Source organism: Geotrypetes seraphini, chromosome 1, assembly GCF_902459505.1.
Source record: "Geotrypetes seraphini chromosome 1, aGeoSer1.1, whole genome shotgun sequence".
In the NCBI taxonomy this organism is placed as follows: domain Eukaryota; kingdom Metazoa; phylum Chordata; class Amphibia; order Gymnophiona; family Dermophiidae; genus Geotrypetes; species Geotrypetes seraphini.
The window spans coordinates 303399706-303424186 of NC_047084.1; the positions used below are offsets into that span (position 1 = coordinate 303399706).

The window sequence follows — 24481 nt, forward strand, 5'->3', positions numbered from 1 at the left end:
TTATGATGACATTTCACTGTAACTGGATTCCACTGTACCTACAGCACTATTTAAGTAATGGAAGCAGAGTTTTGATTTAAAAAAAGATAACAGGAATCTGCAGAATTTCTGGGAAATGGATTTTATGCTGCCAAATGAAAGCAGCAATTTTAAAGCCATCAGGATAATGGGAACATTTTACGTGCCACAGGTGCCTCTCTACAGAAGCTTCTACTGTATTGGATATGCACGGTTAAAAGACTTTTTAATAAATTTATTATTATTAGATTTCAAGCAACTCAAAACATTACAAAACTTTGAAGCCAAGAAGGCAGATAAAAAAAAGAAAATACCCTATAACCCTGTGCATCAGAATGACCAGACAAACAAATGAGTCAAGATCCCTAAATGAGGGAGGAAAAAAGCAAAAGAAATTAAAAATACAATATGAAAAAAGAAATGATAGCTAGTCATTAAAAAAATATAAGTATGATTTAAGTTTAAATAGCAGGTAAATACAAAGTAATAATCAAATGTTTACCCTAAAAGATAAACTACTAAATTCTACAAAGAACTTCTGCACCCAGTTCCTGTTGGGCTCTATAATAAAAAATAAACAAAAAGACCAGAGAGTCTGCACAGAAGAAACATCAAATGAAGTGTTCAACAGGGCCATAATTACAATTTCCATGCCCATAGGCAGAACAGGGAAGGAGAACCACGGGCTCCCAGTGCGGGAAGGGCAGGAGAGATTCGGGGCGAGAGCAGGAGAGTTGGGGCAGGCAGATTCAGGGCACAGCTTCGGGGCAGCAGAGAGCAGGATGCGGGGCAAATTTTTTATGGGGTTCGGGGCACTTGTTGGAGAGGGGTTTTAATTTCTTTTAAATCAGGCAGATATTTTGTGTGTGTAAAACACGCAAAATATCTGCCCGATTTAAAAAAATTTAAAAAACCGGCAGAAGCCCTGACAGCAGTGACAGGAAGCTGCTTCTCCTGTCACTACTGTCAGGGTGTGCGCATGAGCGGGGATTGCTCTGGCCATGGGTAGGGGGCGTGTTAACGATCGTCCCCATTTGCATGCAGGCCTTTACTAAATTTGTCAGCCGGCATGCAAACGGAAACGGATTGCACACCGTTTCGAGGTTTAGTGAATCCTGGCCATAGATGCGTTAATCTAGCCCAGTAGTTAGGAACACCTGCATCACAGCTCTCAACGATGCAGACAGATATGAAAGCCACTAATGGAAGATGAAGAAAAATTACTATTTAGCAATATGTTTTCTTTATAAAAGGCTATTACTTCTCTCTGCATTGCAGTACTGAAATATTCACAAATATGCAGCATTTACGGCCTCTTTTACAAAGCCGCGCTAACGGCCCTGAAGCTCATAGAAATTTAAAAGGCTTCAGGGCTGTTGCCACGCGGTAGCCGCTAGCGTGGCTTTGTAAAAGAGGCAGTTAGTGTACCTATCAAATAAGCTGTTTAGGTATTCACCACAGAGATTTTTGTGTCTTTCTCAAAGGAATCAGTTTTTGTTATCAGGCCTTAGACAGGTCACATTTACTTTTAACAGCGGTACCTGGAGTGGCCCGCTTCCTTTTACTTGACACCCCCTCCCCCGTCCCTGTCTACCTCTGACTAATCCCAAGAAGACAAAACACACCTTAGTTGGTAAATACCTGGCCGCAGCCCTGTTTATTGAATAATAACATATTCAAGAATTCAACACGATTAAATATACATAAGTTAACAGCCAATCCTAAACATTAACAAAACCCCATAACAATGGTATCACCATTGTTACCTGATCCCGAGCTACCCTCCGAAGTAATTGGCCCCCGACCCCGCCATCCAAGCTAGGGTCTGAGGGGTGGCATGTCCCACACATGCCCCATTATCCAGGGTCAACCGACCCACCAGGCACGGCTCCCAGCCGGCCCACCGCTCATCCCTTGATGAGCCCCAGTAACCAGTAGCTCGGGATACCGCAACCCCATCTACTCCCACGTACCCCAAAGCCTAAAGGGCGGGCGGGTGGGAACACTGTCTCGGAGGACCGAAAGGTTTAAGTCCTCCGAGCGTGCTCGCCTTATACCCCTCCCACCCACAATCCCCCTCGGCTGCGACGCTCCGAGGGGCGGAGGGGGAGCGATCCTGTGACCACGGACCGCCCCCCCTTCCGCCCCCCCCCTCCCCCGCTCGCTCATTTTCTATCCCTCTCCCTCTCTTCTTACTAGCCCGACGGGCGACTCAGCGTGCCACCCAGCCCCGCGTTAGGGTCGCCCGTCGAGACTAGCTCTCGGGCTTGCTTTTAACAGCGGTACCTGGAGTGGCCCGCTTCCTTTTACTTGACACCCCCTCCCCCGTCCCTGTCTACCTCTGACTAATCCCAAGAAGACAAAACACACCTTAGTTGGTAAATACCTGGCCGCAGCCCTGTTTATTGAATAATAACATATTCAAGAATTCAACACGATTAAATATACATAAGTTAACAGCCAAACCTAAACATTAACAAAACCCCATAACAATGGTATCACCATTGTTACCTGATCCCGAGCTACCCTCCGAAGTAATTGGCCCCCGACCCCGCCATCCAAGCTAGGGTCTGAGGGGTGGCATGTCCCACACATGCCCCATTATCCAGGGTCAACCGACCCACCAGGCACGGCTCCCAGCCGGCCCACCGCTCATCCCTTGATGAGCCCCAGTAACCAGTAGCTCGGGATACCGCCACAGGCCTGTAACCATTACAGGCCCTACCCCACAAGGAACAGAGCTGCGGCTAGGAGACCAACACTCACTCACAACAGGTGGCGAGGTCGTCCAGTAACAAATCCCAGCCTATATCGGACAGATGGATCCGATCCCTATAAAACAACCCCCCGCAAGACATGTCCACCCAGTCGTGCCTAACCTGAATCCCTCCCCGAGACTCCACCCATCGACCTACCTGCCTATTAACCTTTACAAGCCCCCTGGTCCATCTCCTAGACGATAATCGGTTGGGTCGAGGAATGATATCGGACCAGACCAACCGCGCTCCGGGGAACCAGCCCTGAACCACTCCCAAATCTCCGATTACCAAGTCAATGAGACGCTTGCCACTCATTACATCAACATCGTTGCCCCCCAGGTGTAGAATCAATATATCTGGACGCCGAGGACGCCACCGAAGATCGTTCAGCAGGGGGAGCAATTGGTGCCAACGCATGCCCCTCTGCCCCCACCAGGAGACAAAGACACCGCGATGCCCGAGGCCCAGATGTCGACCGCCTGGCCGGACCACGGCGCGCTCCCCAGCCCAGTGGATGAAGGAATGTCCAAACCGATAGGACCCGCTGCACCGCACCTGCAAAGTAAAACCAGCAAGTAAGTCATCACCTACTAATATCCGCAGTTAGTAAACTGTGAGTCATGTAGGGGCACCCTCCGCCCTTACCCTTCGACCCACGACCATGCCCCTGTCTCGAACACCAGCCCCCCACCAGCCACCCGCTATTCAATTCCCTTCAACTGCGAACCTCGGCGAATCGAACCACCTCGGCGAATCGAACCCGATGGGCGAATATAGCCACGATACGCATCGGACGACCACCTACCCAGCCGACGAATAGCCGCGTCCGGAACTCCCGCCGCGAACGCACTGGTGGCCGCCCCAATACGAAAGGAGTGGGTGCCGTAACAGGCCGGGTCCTCTCCACAGACACCCAATGCCAGGCGCAACACTGCCAGGAACTGATACCGTGAGAGGAGGGTGCCATCTTCGTGCACCAACAGCGCCGAGGCTGAGGAAGGACGGATCGCCATGTAGGCAGTAAGCAATCGGACGGGGCATGACGTACTACCCTCTACCTGATGCAGGATCAACGAACGCCCCCTGCCCAGCTGATCCGCCTTTGAACGAGCAATGAACACTCGTAGCGTGGGACCGGAGATACACACCTGACTGCGCAGTAGGCCCCGCAGTCCCTGCACATCCGACGGGTGGACCAGCAGCTCACCCACCCTCAGCGCTCCGGAGAAGGATAAGGAGAATGCTGCCCGAAACAAGCATGCCTCAAAAGCCGATCTCGTCACCTGATGCAGCGCGTTGACGAGATCCACCAGCAACTCATGGGTAATGGGCAAACGAGAGTCAGGTACTCGCGGAGCCAACCTACCCCATGCCGCCAACATCCGACGAGGCAGGAAACTTGACGAAGGGCAAGACCACCCCAAGGCCCTGCAAAAAAATGCGAAGCCCGCCAGATGACCAGTCGTCGCGCTTCGAGAGCAGCCCTGTAGCTGTGATGAGGCCAAGAACTCAGCCAGCTGCCTCTCAGACACGGGTCCTGGGGTCCATCCCCGAGACTGAAGAAAACCAGATACCGTTATAAAGCCCCTGTTGTACCGGGCCCACGTGGCCTGAGCTACTGATAGTCGCAAGAGGTGCCAGATCCGCTCCCCACCAGGCTCCACAAATGCGCTGGCATCTGCAATCCTTCCGGCTGCGCTCCCGGCGCCAGCTGTCGAAACTGCAAAAAGCGAAAACGAGAAAGAGCGTCAGCAAGTCTGTTTTGCACTCCTGGAACGTGCCGCGCCCGAATGCATAGGTTTAGTCGCAAGCAGCGCACGACGAGCTCGCGCATTAACGCAGTAACCCTTAAGCATTTTGCCGACTGCCTGTTTACTACCTCCACGACCCCCATATTGTCACACCAGAACACTACCCGCCTGTTCTTCAACCTGTCCGGCCATAACTCACAAGCCACCAGTAGCGGAAAAAGCTCCAAGAGAGGGTAATACCCGCCTGCTGCCAAGCCTCCGGCCAAGCCGCCGCGCACCAATCTCCCTGGAAGTAAAGACCGAAACCGACACCCCCCGCCGCATCTGATTGCAATTCGAGTTCCAAATTGGTGACCTCTGGCTGTTGAATAGGAAGCGAACCGTTGAAGCGCTCAAGAAACATGGACCACATCCGCAAATCGGCCCGTATACCTGCCGAAATCCGAACGCCAGCTGTCGACGCCGCCAAGCGACGGGAAAAGGGGCGACCCATAGGTAGCACCCGACAAGCGAAATTCAGAGACCCCAAAAGAGACTGTACCATCCGCAGAGTAGGCTTACGAGCACCCCTCACCAGCGATATCAACTCCAATAACTGCCGCACCTTGCATTGTGGAAGACGAGTAACCATCGCTGCGGTGTCAATCTCAATCCCCAGAAAGGTGAGACACGTGGAGGGACCCTCCGACTTATCCTCCGACAACGGGACACCGAATTCTGCAGCCATGGTCTCGAATGTAGTCTTCAATAGCAAGCAATCATTGGAAGCCGCTCCCCCTACAAAAAGGAAATCATCCAAATAGTGCACTACTGCGTCCCTCCCTGCCCGTCGTACTGTGACCCAGTGCAAAAAGGAACTAAACATTTCGAAAAAGGCACATGAAATGGAGCACCCCATCGGCAGGCATCTATCAAAATAGAAGGCACCCTCAAACTTAAAACCTAACAAAGGGTACGATGCCGGATGAACCGGCAATAGCCGAAAAGCCGATTTGATGTCCACCTTAGCCAACCAAGCCAAAGGGCCCACCCGTCGAACGAGACCGAGGGCACTGTCAAAGGACGCATAACGTACGGAACAGAGATCACGCGGTATGCCGTCGTTCACCGAAAGTCCCACCGGTCTGGACAAGTTGTGAATTAAACGATATTTACCTTGCTCCTTTTTTGGTATGATCGCCAGGGGAGACAGCACCATAATCGGGAACGGACGGTCGCGAAAAGGCCCCGCCACCCGTCCCAACTCAAGTTCCTCCGTCAACTTCCGGCGAACCTCCGCCCGAAGCTGAGACACCGAGGAAGCGTTGGAAGCCTGAACATTAGCTAATGGCAAAACACACGGTATCACAAATCCCTCGCTAAACCCCCCCAATAGTACCTCTGCCGCCCTCAAATCCCGATACTGAGCTAGCCACGGCCTCATGGCACCCACCCTAACCGGAGTGGGCTACCCACGGGGCCCCGACTCACTTACCCGGGGGAGGAGGCATGCCGACTCCTTTCTTGGGGCACTTGGTAGCCGGATGTCCCTGGCCGCACAGGGAACAAGCGTGTCGAAAGCGGCAATCGGTAAAGGAGCAGGTTGATTTATTAAACTGCCAGCAGATGCCCGGCCCTCCCCCAGCACCCGCACTTCCGGGCGGACGAAAGGAGCGTCCCGCGCCCATCGTTTGTTGAACCTGCTTGGCCGAAGTTCCAGGACCCAACCCTCCCGGCTTCGCCATATGGGTGAGCCAGAGATTAATGTCTTGCGTACCCCATGACATGTGCCGATTCTCCTCCATCTTATCACGAAACGCTTCGTCATAGTTTAGCCACGCCCAACCTCCGAAGCGCTGGTAAGCGTCTAATACGGAGTCCGCGTAAGCCAATAGGAGGCCATAATCCTGAGGGCTCTCCCTCCCCCAGACACTAGCCAGCCGCAAGAACGCATGTGTCCAATTGACAATATTACGCGACACTACTCCCACCTTGGGTTTTTCACCCTCCTTTTTACCCTTCTTCTTTCTACCGTGCACCCGACCCTCCATAAGCGCGAAGACGTCTACGCAGGTACGCCTCCTAATTTTTCGTCGCAAGGACCGCGGTACCTTCTCCCACAGTTCCGATAACGCTACCAGGGCAGGAGCTCCCCGATCGTCCCCCTCATGTAACTGTCCCCCACTCGCTACCCGCCGCTGGGACCCCGAAGTGGAAGATGAAGAAGAAGAGGAGGAAACTGTTGATGTAGAGGAAGAGGACGAAGAAGAATGTCTGTTCCTGCGGCGCTTCCTACCCTTACCCCTCTTCCTTCCCCGCTTATCCCGGTTATCTACCCCAGCCACTAGGGCCATGTTACCCGTAATCCGGTCGACTCCAGGTCCGCATCCGCCGTCCGCAGCTTCCGAAGTGGCGCTGTCCGCAGCTACCACCGTAGCAGGATGCTGAGTAATCCGAGCAGTATCCACCCCGTTCGTCCGCACGGCTCCAGCAGGTCTCTCCCGAACCAGTCCTGCAGTAGATGTCCCGGCCATGACAGCGCGTCCAGCGGTGATCTCCTGTGGGGAGAAATCCGGACAGGGGCCAGCAACCTGCGCAGCAGGAGGGTAAGTTAGCCCCGCAGACCCTGCAACCCTATCTGGGATCTCGCCCCTCCTAAAACCTCCCCCAACACCTGGTCCCCAATGCGACGGAGGGCCTGCCGCCTGAAACGAAGGGGGGACCGAAGCCCACGGGCCCATCACCCACGGAGAGCCCCACATACCCCACGGGGACCAACCGCCTGTCATGCCCACCTGTGTACCACTAGCGGCACCCGAGGTAGCCGGGAAAACGGGAGCCCCAGGAAGCCCGTTGGCTGTGCTCAAGCCCCCAATTAAAGGTGTAGCCCCCACACCCGACCGATCTTCCATTGAACCATCGCATACCTCCCTTGCCCGCTGGGATATCACCTGGGTCCCCGAATCCGCAGCAGGCACGGTCGCTACCGCCCCTCTCCCTGCCGATGTCCTGCCACGTGTGCGCGGTCCCGGACATCGGCCCCTACCCCTGCGGGTTAAACCCACACGTTCCTGTGCTGCCGGTACCACCCCCGCTATTTCTAACGCGATTACCGTTCGGGCTGCTGCACGGGACCGCCTGGGAGGCAAGGCCCTACCCCCGCTCGCCACACTTACCGGGGCTTGGTCTCCCTCGTCAAGCGAGTCCCCCGCTAGCAGGGACAGCTCTGCCAGGTCCTCTGTAGACGTGTGCTCCATCGCGTTTGGTAGCTAACAACCGACCCGTGAAGATCTGCGAATCGGCAGGCACACGAGGTGAGCAACACTGTCTCGGAGGACCGAAAGGTTTAAGTCCTCCGAGCGTGCTCGCCTTATACCCCTCCCACCCACAATCCCCCTCGGCTGCGACGCTCCGAGGGGCGGAGGGGGAGCGATCCTGTGACCACGGACCGCCCCCCCTTCCACCCCCCCCCGCTCGCTCGTTTTCTATCCCTCTCCCTCTCTTCTTACTAGCCCGACGGGCGACTCAGCGGGCCACCCAGCCCCGCGTTAGGGTCGCCCGTCGAGACTAGCTCTCGGGCTTGCTTTGACTAGAAGAAGAGCTTTTTCTTAGGCTGGCGCTGCTCTCTGGAATTCACTTATTGATAGGTTCTATAATGGTTCACCTAATTCTGCTTTTAAAAAGTTACTAAACACAGTTTTGTTTCAACAATGTTATAGACCCACAAATCATTTATGTTTTGAACTCTTGAATTAGTTAGTAGTTCACGATGTTAATGTTTTAGCTTTTATATAATTGTGTATTGCTGTTTACTTTGCTGCAGTATAAAGATATACAGTATGTGTAATTGTTGAAATAATCAAGCCAATCCAATTCAAGCCATTCCCTCCTTTGTGTAGCATTTTCCTCTGGCTTTCTACAACTGCTGGCTTTGGACTGGTAAGAATGATGGGAGATGAGGGAAGAAGGATTAGGGAGTGGTTATAGGGGATTTCAAGCAAATGGCTCTCTGCTTTGTGCTCTTCCCAGCCTTCGAGCACACAAGTTTAAGGAAAGCACAGGCTTGCTGTCTATGTCAAATCTCTGGTGACACACAGATTGAGAACAACTGGTGTATGCCAAGTCTTTGTATTACTACTCTGCAGGCTTCCCCATGGCCACAAATAAATACATCATCATTGAGCTGGGTCAAGCAAAGACTGAATAACCTCTGTGTGTGGTGGTGGGGGGAGGAACAACTTATGAAACCCCACTAGCCATGCCACTAAAATGAAAGGTTCCCCTGTAAGGCTCATTCTATTACAGATTTTGTCAATAAAGACATGGAATCGCATATCTTTGAAGGTATATTCTTCCAAGCAATAGGAGAAAAACAAGCAGATGAGCCCATTAAAAAAACAAAACCATCACCACCATCTGGTGAGTGCTTAATGCCAAACCAAACTACATTATTAAACTGAAAGAAAATGCACCCTATAACCAAGCTTATTTGCCAGTAATACTCAAGTACTCAGCACCCCCACATACAGCCCTAGCTAGTAATGCACTTCCTATAAGAATCTACCCATACAACTGCTTTAAAATTTGCTCTAAATATTCTACCATCCAATTGCCAAAAAGGCAATGGATAAATTAACTCCCATGAAGTCCACACAGTAAATGACGGCAGAAAAAGACCCTCACAGACCATCCAGTCTGTTCAACAAGGTGACCAGAGCCTCACACATTTTTAAATGCTGGATTTTCACAAAAGTTTTATTGTTGCTGAAAAAAATATTTTCACATTCCTAATGAGACGCATGAAACAAGAATATAACGCAGAGTGGATCTTTGCTATTTGAACTGAATTAACAATATTCTCAGACCACTTCTTGTAGAAGTACTTGAAAATTCCAAAATTCATTGGGATTTCTAAGCCTGATGACTCATAGGGTACAAAATGACAGTAAAGTTGCTTTTTGTATTTTTATCCATACACACCTGGCCTGTCCAAGAAGTCACACTGCCCCATATCTGCTATGTCCAGTCTCTTCAGTAGCAACACCAAGCGGCTCAGGTTGGTTTCAATCACTTGAGGGGGAGGAAAATCCGGCATGCACTTATTGTAAAAAGCTTCCGAGTACAAACGGAAGCACATTCCTGGAAATTAAACATAGGATAACTAGAACTAAGAAAAAAGAAGAAAGATCTGGAAAATTAGCAAGTAATGACATTTGGTCATGAACAAGCTGAACACAATGAGGGTAGTTTTTTTAAAAATTGTATTTTATTAGGTATTTATATACTGCCTAACAAGGTTATCTAAGTGGTCTACAATCAGGTACTCAAGCATTTTCCTTATCTGTCCCGGTGGGCTCACAATCTAACTAATGTACCTGGGGCAATGGAGGATTGAGTGACTTGCCTAGGGCTACAAGGAGCATTTTTTTGCATCTAAAAAGCTGTTTTAGGATTGTAAATGGGCTCTTACAATATCAGATCATGCCTAAAAGAATGACATGGGGACATATTTCTCCCTGTCCCATCCGCATGTGTTTTGGTGCTGTCCCTATCCTTGCCACATTCCTGTAAGCTCTGCCTTAACCACACATACCTCAAACACTTATGATTTTGAAGTGTTTAAGGCTTGTGCAAATGAGGACAGAGCTTGCAGAAATTGGGCAGGGACAGGAAAAGAAACGTCGCTGGGATGGGAAAATGAGTTCTCGCAGAGACAGGGAAAACTTTGTCCCCCATGTCATTCTCTAATCCACAACTAGAGAAAATAAAATAAATCAGCAGCAAGAAGGTTACTATTGCCACAAGGAGGAGCAGAAAATCATTACTAACAAGCAAGAATTTTCAGGGTAACCAATCGTTGAAATATAGCAAGGTATTTACCATCTGACTCTTTAAATCTTTATAAGCTTAATGCTTATATTGTACAGGAACACATTATAAAATACAAAACAGTAGTATGCATTCTAACCTCGTGGGTTGCCAATGACCCGCTTCCTCCGTAATTCTGCTCGACTCTTGCTGATAGGTCGAAATACCTGAGAATCAGCTCTTATCCTGGGATTGTAAACCTGTCCATGGGGAGATATGGAGCAAAGGACAAATGAAGGGGATATAGGAATACAGCATAACCATTCCCATCTACAGCACAAAAAAGGTAAAAAAGCAGATGCAGAGAGCTATTCATGCCTCTTACAAATGAGGTCAAAATCGCACCAATGGATAGGAATACCTATCTCAGGTATGACAGCAGTCATCCCAAAAGACTGAAGAAAGCTTTACCAATCAGTCAATTCCTACGCATACACAGGATCTGCTCTTCTGTAAAGGATTTAAAAAAACAACAAACAAGCAAAGACTGAAAAAGCCAGATTCTGCAGCAGGAATTACCCTGAACTATACGTCAGGTCTATTTACGGGCTTTACATGCTAATCCTGATTTGCTTCTTCAGCACCAAACCAAGGGCCCTATGGATAAACAAGTTTGTGTACTCAATCAGACAAGTCAGCGAAGGTGGCTAACATCATACACCAACATTGGCAGGTTCTCACTACCCATGTAGTCGTCAATAAAGGTCCCTGCATTGCGTACAAGAACTAAAAATTTGGGCAACATGCTATTCAAAAAAACAATTTTAGGACAATGCTGTTGGACATGCTCCTTGTGGGGGTTGTGGCATGTGTGCTACTTCTCTATCTTGCACAACATAGTCGCCCTTTGACTAAAAAGGAATACAAATTGAGACATAGAACCTCATGAGGTTCTTCTTGGTTGGTGTATATTATCTGGCCCCGCTGTGTATGTGAACCACACCACTAGGAAAATAAAAATCAGATTAACAAAGCATAATGACAAGTTGCCATACAGCTAATTACAAAAATCTGGAAAAATTGGGAAAGATTAAATTATAGTTTTTGGTGGGCATCCTTATGTCAAACATATAAATTAGAACAAATACAGGCAATACAATCAGGGCAATATAAGGAATTTAGGGAAGTTTAGGACCCGTTGGCAAAATTTTGTAATGAATGAATAAACACTTTTGAATATATACACCTTATCCTGTTAGCTATAACTGCACATCCAGGGAGGGGGGTTGGGGGAGGGTGATTATGATATGATTTTGGGATTGTGATGTGGGAATATGCAAGTAATATTATTTGGTTTTAATGGAGTGTGTTGTAATAGAGGAAGGGAGGAAAAAATTATTTTAGGTGGAAAAATTCTGTAAACTATTAGTGCTGTTTTTATAACTGTTTCTGTATGTATTCCTATACGCACTGTTTTAGTTTCTTTAAAAATGAATAAAGATATTAAAAAAAAACAAAAAACAGAAGAAGCATAAGAGCAGACTGCATACAGCTACAACTACATGGTTTCAACACACTTTTGACCAACTAAGGTGGTTTGTCCTGGAATGGATTCCTGATAATTTTGTGGGAAGAAAGAAACAATATATCCAATTGAGGGAACAATTTTTGGATTTTTGAGTTAAATTCAATAGCCCTAAATGCGTTAAAGGAAAGCATTGAGTGGAATACTATCATCTGAATCCTGTCTCAAGCCTTTTCAACAACCATAAAGTTTGTTTTTATGATGTCACAAGCAGGTCTTTTGATAAATTACAGTTCAAGTTTCTTGCCTTTCAGACGCTGCTCAGCGTGCAAGTTTTGCTCTGCTGAAAATTCTACTTTAAAACAGCAATTTGGAGGTTCCTGACGAAGGGGTGTTCCCGAAACCGAGCTCAATAGAACCGGGAGCTGCAAATTCACCTATGGCAATATTTTCCAGCACAAGATCATTTTTCATTTTTGTGCTCTTAGTGGGTTGTGCAGTGTTGCAGCACTTTTTGAGACTGGTCTCCACTCATTCCATTATCATTTGTTTATATTATTATTTGAGTGGGTTTACATTCTACACTATTATTATTATGCCCTCATGCTCTTGCATGAGATAAGTGTTGAACGCTTTGCATTTTTCTGACATATACAACTCACACTGAGGACTTCCAAATCACTAAATTATTATTTATAGTGATATAATTGTATGAGTGGATTTTGTATCTCTTTTAGTGCTTACTTGAAGAACTATTATAGAATTTGATTTTGAGGTGTTCTTCCTCTGGGTTTTTCATTTTGATGGATTCTCCTGGCCAGCATATCTGGAGTAGGGGTTTTGTGTGTTATTAAGAGGTGCTAATACATTGAAACAAATTCTAGTTCTAAGTGGAAAAGTAAAGTAACCTAACGTCTTTCTATAAAGTTCTCTCTAAAGTTTGTTTTTTCTTTTTCATTAGAAGTTCTCCGCTGCCCATTCCATAGCATATCAATTAAAACATTTTTCATTGAAAATGTAACACACAGACTTCAGAATTAGTATAGAAAATTATCCTAAATTCAGTCAGCAGCCTATCATTTATATAAAGGAGCAGAGAGACCCCTACTCAAATTCTGGTAATTTATTAGCATAACAGTTTTACATGGGCTCCCAAAGTAACATTGTGCTTTTAAAAAAATTTTTAAGGCCCTAAATGTTGGTGCCATTCTAACTTACATTTTTCAGCTCTATTCCAGTGTCGATGATGTAACGGACAGTAACAAAGGAGAATGAGGATTCTGCCAGCGAATTTGTTACAACTACTTTACGTCGGTATCCTCCTCCTGCCTGATCTGGGACCGATTCATACATTTTCTGTGCAGAAATCCCCAACCCGGGATGCAGCGGAATGGGGAGAAGCTCTCCCAGTCCAGAGTTCAATGCCACACCTTCCTTCTCAATGACCTCACAGCACCCAATAACTTCCTAGTAACAAGAAAGAAAAGTTTGTGTATTATGGTGCATGTAATTTGTTTTGTCATATTATTTGAACTGCACTGCTAAAGCCTGGAAAATTAATAAAGATTAAAAAAAAAAAAAACCAAGAAAGAAAAGTATGCATTAGTCCATGCAGCAATATTAAATACAGTTGAGAGAACGATGGACAATTTGATAAACATATGTGACATTGAAAGATTGATACAGTAACACTGAATAGGATTAATTGCACAGATAAACAGAAAAAGCCTAAACTTGAGGGACACAGATTTTTAAAAAGCAAATTGAAAGGTGCATGGCTGAGGGGTAGTATGAGTGGGTGGATGGATTAGAGATGCATGACTGCTAGGACTATGAGTGGTAGGGGTCGAGTGACTGAATGGAAGGGTTAAGAGGTGGAAGGAGGGAGCACAATTAAGATGGGCTGGAGTGAGCTTTGACGGAGACTCCAGTAGATAGAACCTAAGCACAATACAGGGCAGGGCTCTGGGTTTCTAGCCCAGAAATATCTAAGAAAAAAGGCCTTGTGGCGCAGTGGTTAAAGCCACAGCCTCAGCACCCTGGGGTTGTGGATTCAAACCCACGCTTGTGACCCTCGGCAAGTCACTTAATCCCCCATTGCCCCAGGTACATTAGCTAGATTGTGAGCCCACTGGGACAGACAGGGAAAATGCTTGAGTACCTGAATAAATGCACGTAGACCATTCTGAGCTCCCCTGGGAGAACGGTATAGAAAACTGAATAAATAAAATAATAAATAAAATTTATGGAGCATGTATGGTTGGGCAAACTGGATAGACCATTCGGGTCTTTATCTGCTGTCATTTACTATGTTATGTTACTATGTTACAATTGAGTGGATAGGGAGTTATGAGTAGCAGTGGGATTAATTGCGTGTGAGAGAGTGGATAAAGGGCAGGGCTAGTGCTAGGAGTGGTGCAAACAGGAACACTGCCCTAGGCTCGCATGCAACAGGGGGGCTGAAACTGCCCTGAAGATGAAGGAAATAGCCCGATGGCCGATTTTGGAGCTCTGATAGAAAATATGAAGAGTGGAGGGCTCAGTGGGTTCAGAGATAGCTGACTGAGTACTGTGGGAAAGTATAAGTAAATCTGGGCAAGGAGCAGGGGTCTCAAAATCCCTCCTGGAGGGCCGCAATCCAGTCGGGTTTTCAGGATTTCCCCAATGAATATGCATGAGATCTATGTGCATGCACTGCTTTTAATGCATATTCATTGGGGAAATCCTGAAAACCCGACTGGATTGCGGCCCTCGAGGAGGGACTTTGAGATCCCTGAATATGTTCCTTTCTATGCTGAGCATACGAGCAATCGCTATACGTTCTAGGAGCGTTGCTCACAGATTTTACAAGGTTGCTTGCAAATCTGGAGAATTGTTGGTTTTTAGAACTTGTTACTCACACCCCAACACATTCTGGAGCACAGTGGACCCAGCAATAGATTCCAGCAACCCTAGAGAATTCATAAACACCTGGCGATCTCTCAGCGAATCGACCTTGAACAAACTAGCACCACTAAAAGCAAAAAATAAAATATGTAGACAATCAGACAAATGGTTTGACACTGAACTCCTACAACAAAAAAGGAAATGCAGACAACTAGAAAGGGTATGGAAAAAACAGAAACAAGATAACACCAAAACAGAATGGAAAACCCAAATCAAGCTACACAAAATCAAACTGAAGGAAAAACGAAAAGACTATTACTCCAACCTCATAGGCACCGACAAACCAGACACAAAATAACTTTTCAACCTAGTAAGAAATCTTACCGACACCAAACAATGTCTAGCCACCCAGGGAAACCTAACACCTACAGCCTCTCAATTAGCAGATCACTTCAAAAATAAAATCATCACAATCAGAACAACATTCAATAACTCACAAAACAACATAGACGAGATTCTAATAAAACCTACAACAGATGAAGCCATATCAGCAGACAGGTCCTGGACCAACTTCCCTACAACCCAGTGGTCTGAACTGGACAGGCTCTACAAAAAATATTGCAAATCCTCATGTGATCTGAACAACTGCCCACCATACCTACTAGCAACAGCTTCCACCAATTTCAAAGCTAGTTACACGCTGTGGCTGCAAACCACACTCAGGGAAGGCCAGTTCCCACTAGACCTTGGTGAAATCATAATTACGCCTATACTGAAAGACCCCAAAGGCCTAATAAATAACCCATCAAATTACAGACCAATCGCTTCTATCCCAACATACGTCAAAATAATAGAAGGGCTAGTAGCACAACAACTTTCCATGTACCTAGAAGCCCACAACATCCTACATCCATCCCAATCCGGATTCAGAACCAACCACAGTACAGAAACTCTTCTGGTATCTTTACTAGACATAGCTCGAAGACACCTCAGCCAAGGAAACAGACTGCTAATCATCCAATTTGATCTCTCAGCTGCTTTCGATCTAGTGGACCACTCCATACTTCTCCAGACACTAGACGCAATAGGAATCTCAGGTAAAGTTCACAACTGGTTCCAAGGCTTCCTTAAAACAAGAACATATAGAGTCAAGTCAAAAGACACTCTATCTGAACCATGGTCCAACCCATGCGGAGTGCCACAAGGTTCTCCCCTCTCTCCCACACTTTTCAACCTATTCATAGCTTCCCTAGGCACCACCCTGGACGCCCTAAACATTACTTCTTTCAGCTATGCGGACGACATAACCATCATCCTTCCATTCGACATCCATAACCCAATCTCCACAGGATGCCTGAAAACCACATTGGAAACAGTAGAAAAATGGATGACAAATCATAAGCTGAAGCTGAACCCAGACATAACTAAACTCCTACTATTAGAGAAGGACAAAAAACCATCCCTAACAGAACTGGAAGTAAACTCAATCAAGTACCCAATACAGAGCTCCCTCAAAATCCTAGGTATACATTTAGACAGATGCTGCACAATGCAAACACAAATCCATAAAATCACCCAAAAAGCATTCCTCACAATGCGAAATCTAAGAAAAATCAGAAAATTCTTTAATAAAGACCAATTCAGGATCATTGTCCAATCCCTTGTGCTAAGTATCATAGACTACTGCAACAGCCTCTACTTACCTTGCCCTACCAACACAATAAAAAAACTACAGACCATCCAGAACACAGCCCTCAGACTCATATACTCACTCAACAAACACGACCACATTACCAATGCATACTTAGAATCTCACTGGCTACCAATAAAAGCACAAACACAATTCAAACTCTACTGTCTCCTTTTCAAAGTAACCCACGGCACGGCACCCAGCTACCTAAACAACCGTTTTCACTACTACCTCTCACCCAGAAGAAGGAGAACACAGAACCTTTTCACCTACCCACCTCTCAACGGTACTCGTCGTAAGAAACTTTACGACAACCTTCTGGGGACACAGGCAGCTAAAATTGACTCTGACATCTCAAAACTACTGACCAAAACAACAGCTATAAAAGAGTTCCGTAAAGAAATAAAAACACTACTGTTCAAAAAATATCTCCCATCACTCTAACCACCATCCAATGAGTTCCCAATCAACGCCTTTGGAAACACCCACCTATAGTATCTTTGTCTGTGATCTAGAATTACTGTAACTCTTTTACACCCCACCTGACTTAACTTGTTTCAGTTGATATGTATTATCTTCTGTGATATGTATTATCTTCTGTGATATGTATTATCTACGGTGATATATATTATCTTCTGTGATATGTATTATCTTCTGTGATATGTATTATATTCTGTGATATGTATTATCTTCCGTGAAATTGAAGTATCATAATTCTTTACGGTTCCTGTAACTTACTCTTATCCTGTAATGTAATTCTACTGGAAATGCCCAGATATCTTCTATATTGTAATCCGCCTAGAACCGCAAGGCACAGGCGGAATAGAAATCCCTAATGTAATGTAATGTAATGTAAAAAGTTTTGTTGTTTTTTGGGGGTTTTTTTTAGAACTTGTCGCTCACATGAGCAAAAATTTGCATGCACCCGGCCAATCTTTAGAGGGAGCACTGGAAAGGCTTATTTTGACATTGCTGGCACTAGGATCCAAGTCATTTGCTCCCCCTCCTCTCTCCCCCTTTTCCATTCTCTTTCATTCCCTCTTCCCCTCATCTCCCCAGTTCCTTTGCCTCTTCTACCAGCAGCACTAGGAACCTCAGACACTTCCCTTCTTCTTTGGGGCCCCAAAAGTAGTCGGCCCTAAAGATTTACCATATTGGAGTTAATTCTATAAAGAAAATGCTTACATGTATACAGCAAATATGCACATAGATGCTAACTATGCACTGTTCCATAAATATGTTTTCCATTTCTAGACCACAAATACCTTTCCGTTCAATGCGGTGTACAGAAAAATAAAAAATAAGATAAATTGCACAGCAACAGTGACCTACACAACTCATTTTTTAGTGCATGTTTTATAGGTGGGTATTCATACGACGGGACTTCCACTTCCACATATAATGTATAGAATGCTGTAAGTTGCACACTTACCTCTCCAACCTAGGTGTAAGCATCTACACCAGCTCTATGGCTGGCATGTGTTCACACCTAAATGTATACATGTTCATATATACCTGGTTCTGCTTGTATGTTATAAATGAAAGTAGGCACCTATGTTTCTCTTAACCATCTGTTCTTTTCTCTCTCCTAATATTTCTCTACTCATTTTTCTTGCTGTTCTCCTCATATCACCCCCATCCTCTCTCTCATCCCTCCATCCATTCCCTCTTCTCTGCAGGATCACATTTTCTGTCCCTACAATGCTTTTTCTCCTATTATCCCATCCTCCAGATACTGCCATTTGCTATTCCCCCCTCTTATTCTGTGATCCTGAAACTGCCTCGTGCTGTCTCCCTTGCCCCCTGTTCCCTTACTTACGCTCTGTAGCCTTTGCTGTCTAGTCCCACCATGCCTGCACGAGGATAAAGAAACAAATAGATTCATTGATAATGTGGTAGATTAAGGCAAAAATAAGATTTTAGGGCTGGCAAAGCATGAGGAAAAGAGGAAGAGATCAAGAGAGAACTTGGCCTGAACTAGAGAAGACGGTGCAATCATCAGATGCCTGACAAAGAGAAGTCAGTATAATGTAAGTAGAAGAAATTGAGCAGATGTCCAGTAGGAAGACAGTACCTTAGCCCAAATAATGAAAATGTTTAGTAGTTTCTGAAACTTCTTTAATGAGGCAAAGGAGCATATAGGACCAGCAGTAGAGACAGAAGTAGGACCCCAACTCCTGGATTCTCTAACCAGCGCCCATGTTGGCGGCCGCTTTAAAAGTGGCCAGCGATCAGGTGTCAAAGATGTGACAGCGCTGATTAGAGAATCGCGACTCAAACACCTATGTAGGTGCGATTCACACAAAGATAGGTGCCAGAAATGTAGGGCCGGAAAACTCTGGCCTACATTTTTGGAACCTATCTTTGCTAGGGGATCATGACGATAGTCCACAGCTTGCCATTAGCTGATCGTGGCAGAGGAATCCCTACTCAGCTAAGCTGGCAGGACTCCCTGACACCGCAGCTTCAGGAAGTCCTGCCGGCTCAGCTGACTGGGATTCCCCTGCCGCGATTAGCTGAACCATCTCTCTCTCTCTCTCTCCTTTCCTCCCTCCCACTGATCCCCCCATACCCCTTCAAATAGAGACCCTGAGCCTGACATCCCCCCCTTGTACCTTTGATGGAACACTGGCAGGAGGGATGCCTATTCCCTCCTGCCAACAGGCACACCTCATCAAAATGGCAGGCCTTCACCTTCCTGGTGTACCCTGGGATGCACTGGGAGGGGCCTAAGGCCCTAACTAGCCCTGCCACCTAAGGTCCTTCCCAAAGAACCTAGTAGGAACAATTCTGGCACCTTTTATTTAGGCACCAGTAGGCGCTTTAACCTTGCCAGGTTTTTTTTTTTACCATTTCTAATCACGTTCTTCCATTAACTTAGGTGTCGGTAGTCGGTAGAGCGCTGGTTTTAGAATTTCCCCCTAAAAGTGCCACAGTTCTGCATGGAAAAGCAAATTTTGTAGGATCACAGAACACCAGGAACCATGATGCCTGTACATCTAATACATAATAAAATGACTTCCCAAGGTACTAAAGTACCAATCTTAACATTAATGATTCTACTTTTTACCTTCTCATCAGCAAGGAACACTATAATGTCACCCTGTTCTTGTTTCCGATGGATATCCAGCACCATCTGGCAAGCAGCAGCAACTAGATCCTGTGAATGGGCATCCTTGTAGATCACTTCAACATCAGGCAGCATCCCTTCCTCCAACCAAGGCACCTGAATAATAGGTGTGGTCTCGCCATAAAACATATGCAGTCGTTCCTCCAACAATGGGTTAGTAATAACCACAATCTTCAGCTCCTGCCTCTGTCGAAGCACATCCTTCAACAAGCCAAGTAGAACATCTGTGGCTACTGTACGCTCGTGTACCTCAATGACAATCATGCCATACTGGTGCAAGAGTGGATCCGACATCATTTCATTCAACAGCATGTCATCTGTGCAATACCTAAAAAAAAAGGGAACACCACCACATTTATCCCCATTACAGCATCTTATCTCAACAACCCACTATGTGCAGCACTATTATGACACTAATTTAAGAAAAGGGATAAAGGTTTACTATCTCATTATGTTAGGTCCTGAACTAAGGAATGCTATGAGATGCAATGGCCCAGCTTTGGAACTCCCAGTACTGGAATGTGCATACGGTCAGGACCAAAGTGCATTAATAAAGTTATAATATGTGCTACTGCCATATAACTGCTGTTTTATCAGAAGCAAAGCCAAAATTTAATCGCATTTTAAAATCCTTGCTAAGGATCCCATGTTTTACAGCAGAATTCTCAAACTGTACAATCACATCTCAGTAAATAGATCACAGAAAAAAAAAGAAAAAAAAAAGACATCCCCTCTGCCTGGGTCTTTACTGTGACTTTTGCCCAGTAGAGGTAACTGGCATGGGGCTGGCAAGTCAATGAATGTTTACATATCCCACCTCTTTCCTCTGTCTGTGCTTCCTGTTAAACTGAAGATCCTTGTTGCTATTACAAGTTTAGGGTTTCGGCCACTGTTGGAAAACCATTGGTCTGGCCATTGGCCAGAACCATTGGTCTTTTCCCATTTAGCTTCTACTTTGCTATAAACTGCCCTGATGGCTTCTGTGTTCTAAGAGCAGTCAATAAATAACATGAATAAATAAAGAAGCAAGTAAGTGCTATTAATCTATGTGAAATCCCCCTTACACACACACACACTTGCCCTCTATCCTCTCTCTCTCTCCACCAAAATGCACATTATATGTCACTAACTCAACCACCTTTGCCTTTCCACTACACTGCAGCTCCTTTGCAAAAAAAATTTGCACTCTCCATACTATTAACATAACACTATTGCTCTTCTTACTCTAGCAGAGTGTCTCGCAACCTTTCCAAGCTGGCGAAGATGAGGTGTTGAACTGGTTCCGTAGCTTCCTTATATCCCGCACCTATCAGGTACATTTCAATTATGAACTCTCCGATACCTGGAGCAATCCATCCGGTGTGCCACAGGGGTCACCACTATCCCCACTGTTTTTCAACGTCTACATGTCCTCTCTGGGCACGCAATTAACCCAGCTGGGGATAAAACTATTCAGTTATGCAGATGACTTCACAATTATCATCCCATTTGCTGACTCTATCTTGGAAACTAAACTAAACTAAACTTTAGGTTTATATAACGTACCATCTCCACAGTCATAGAGCTCAGCACGGTTTACAGGATCTGGGATGGAAAGGAACTCCAATGGAGGGTTATAGGATTAAGTGAACAGAAGGTTTAGATGGGTAGGAGAAACCAGAGAGGGAGGAAGTGTTACATTTTGGAGAATAGCCAACACTCCCAAAGCTTCAGAAGCTATAAACGTGATGGAGCAATGGATGACAGACTTCAAGATCAAACTGAATTCAGAAAAAACGAAATTCTTCGTTGCTTCACCACATCCACTCGACACCAAAATACCACTATGTATCAATGAACTTAGTTACCCCATCCAGCCCACCATAAAGATGCTAGGTGTAACTCTGGATCAATGCCTAACCATGAAAGACCAGGTGGACTCCTTAATCAAAAAGGGTTTCTTCACTCTCTGGAAACTCAGATCCATTAAAGCATTTTTCGACAAGTCGGCATTCAGAACCCTGGTTCAATCCCTCAAACTAAGTCTACTTGACTATTGTAACATCGCCTACTTAGCAATTCCGTCCAAAAATATGCGACGTTTACAATTAATGACTAATCTTTGGGCTGAAGACGTTCGATCACATTGACACCCTACTACCGGCAGTTGCATTGGCTACCGATGGAAGCACGCTTAAAGTTTAAATTCGCCTGCTTTTGCTTTAAAGTTCTATACGGACTTGCCCCCAAATACATAACTGACCTTTTCTTCTTCTCAGCCAACAGACACAAGAGAAGCTCACATTCCAACTTTGTTTCCCCCCCCCAGTTAGAGGTTGTAAACTAAAAAAAACACCATGAACACCTTCTCTCACACCAAGCAGCATTGTGGGGTAAAGATCTAGAACAATTGCTTCCGCCCACTACTTATGGGGAATTCAGGAAACGTCTAAAAACATACCTGTTCTTAAAGTATCTAGACAACTGACCCACTCATCTCTTCCTCCTCAATAGTGATTTCCTTGTCCTATCAACCACTCCCCTCAACAATGGTTTTCCTGCCCTTTTAATTCTCTTTCTTCCACCCCTCTTAAGTTCAATCAATTTGTACCTTCGCTTAATCTTTTGTAAACCGCATAGAACTTCACGGTATTGCGGTATATAAACTTATTATTATTATTAAACCCAGTGCCCCGGCCGGAAGGGACCTTGAAGTGTGTGGACGTTGACACGATGATGTCCCGCGTATGTGTGACATCATCGCAGCAACGCCCGTGCATGTGTGGAGGTCCATCTGGCCTCGATCTTCTTCGGTGGAGGGATCCGGAAGGTGTGGTTAGAGGAGGAGAGACACTGGCCAGGAGGAGAGTCATCTGCGCAGGCCGACTGCCTACAGGACATGCCTCTCGCTGTGAGAGGCACATCCTGTAGGCAATCAGCCAGTGTGGATGACTCTCCTCCTGGCCAGTATGTTGCAGCACACCTGAAATCTCAGGAAGCACACTGCTCTAAAATCTTGTTCTGTCCCAGCAGTGACTAGCTGCTCCCCTCCAATATCTCCACTTAGAGCCAGCTGCTAATAAGATACTCCAAGGTGGAGTCAGTCAAAAAGGGATCCTCCTGCACTGCACTCCTCTCCCCCGTTAAGTACTGCAGGGCAGTATTCCTTTCCTGACACTGGATGGCACTGGTGGCATAACAGCTGTTAAAACAGCCTACGGCAGTTCAATGTTTTATTTTTCCTCAGTGTAAATACAATTTGAGTTCTATCCTATTAATATTAGTAATCATTTCCTCCCTTTTATTTAATGTTTTATAGTTTGGCATACCCAGTGCATCTTTTCTAGCAAAAAAGGTATCAGTACTCAAAATACCAGACTATTTTTCAGGAGTGGGGTGATAACTGAAGGACCACCCCACAGTAGCCAGGCCCCCAGGAATCAGCCACAGAATCCATGAAAAGGCAGCACCAAGAGAACTTGAAACTCTTTTATTAATACTTGGAGAACATGGGTCATTTTTAGCAAGCTATGGAAAAAGGTCCTAGTAACCAAGTACCCCCCTCAAAAAAAGCCCTGAATATGTCGATAATTCTCAGTGGTTTACAAACAACTAACAAACAAACATAATTTATAATTTCCCATCTCTAAAGTATGAGCTCCCAAACCATTTGCAATCTTGAGATAACACACTGATCAGGGGAGTCCTTTCCCATCCTCACCTGAGAATAGTCTCTTGGTGACAGCAATCTTCGTATGGAATACAGAAGCCCACTTCATGTCCCAGGTTCAGATCCATTTCATCAGCCACTCTTAAGGCAAGACTCAGAGCAGCTAAACTGTGTGACTGTGTGCAGGCTACTAGTCCATTAATATACTGTATGGAGAGAGCATACTCCACACACCACTGAGGAATCTTGAAGAGGGGGGGAAAAAAAAAAAGCATCAGCAGCTCCACCACTCAGGCTTTTAATAATGGAGACTTACATGTTATGCAAAATATTCCCATTTTATTGACACCGTTAAATAGTATTTTATATATTTTATCAAAAATTTAAACCATCAGTCCTCCCATTAAGTTCCAAGGGCATGATATAATAAAGTAAATTATCAGAATACAAATAAAACAAGTTAGAAAGTGCAGAACTGAGAATAAAGGGGCTTTTTATAAACCACTGGAAGGATCTACTTATGGGAATTCAATCACAGGTGGGATGGCGACCCATTCACCCACATGCAGAGGTGCGATTGGTTGGCCCATACACCCACATGCACAAGCAGCAATTGGGTGGCCCGGACCTTCTCTCTGACATCAGAATTGACGTCAGGGGGGAAGGCTTGCGGGCCGGTGGAGTACAAGTGCTGCACGCGCCTGGCCTTTCCCTTCCTATAGTTGCGGCACCAGCGGGGCTGTAATTAAATGTAGCGGGCAGCAAGCAGGCGGTGAGCGGCGGAGGCGGACTGGGAGGGGGAGGAGGTATCAGTGGCGGGCCGACTTGGAAGCAGGCAGGCTTTGGCGCAGCTTTGGGGGGAGGACGGGAGGTAATTAAATGGAGCAGGTGGGTGGCAGGTGAGCTTGGGTGGCAGGCAGGCTTTGGGGGAGGGAGGGAGCACTAACTTGAGACATAGGAAGGAGGAAGGGAGGGAGGGAATAGAAAGGGACAACTGTTGGGCCTGAGTGCAGAAAGAAAGAAAGAAATGAAAGAAAGCACAGTCAGAAGGAAGTGCAACCAGAGACTCATAAAAATCACCAGACAACAAAGGTAGGAAAAATGATTTTATTTTCAATTTAGTGATCAAAATGTGTCAGTTTAGGGAATTTATATCTGCTGTCTATATTTTGTACTATATTTGTCTATTTTTCTATAGTTGTTACTGAGGTGACATTGCATATCTGCCTTGATATTGCATATCTGCCTTGACATCTTTACAAAAAACCCAAATATAAATGATAATT

The 24481-nt window shown here is 45.8% G+C and overlaps 1 protein-coding gene across 1 annotated transcript in view; it reads right to left on the minus strand.

The window, feature by feature from the left end:
• Positions 1-24481, minus strand: part of DQX1 (DEAQ-box RNA dependent ATPase 1) — a 100665-nt gene that overhangs the window by 30569 nt on the left and 45615 nt on the right. Inside the window, exons 3-7 of the mRNA XM_033955108.1 lie at positions 23247-23440; positions 19487-19874; positions 13059-13307; positions 10476-10575; positions 9488-9646 (exon numbers count right to left, since the gene is read on the minus strand). Of these exons, the coding sequence (XP_033810999.1) occupies positions 9488-9646; positions 10476-10575; positions 13059-13307; positions 19487-19874; positions 23247-23440 (1090 nt within the window). The remainder of the gene's footprint in view (positions 1-9487; positions 9647-10475; positions 10576-13058; positions 13308-19486; positions 19875-23246; positions 23441-24481) is intronic.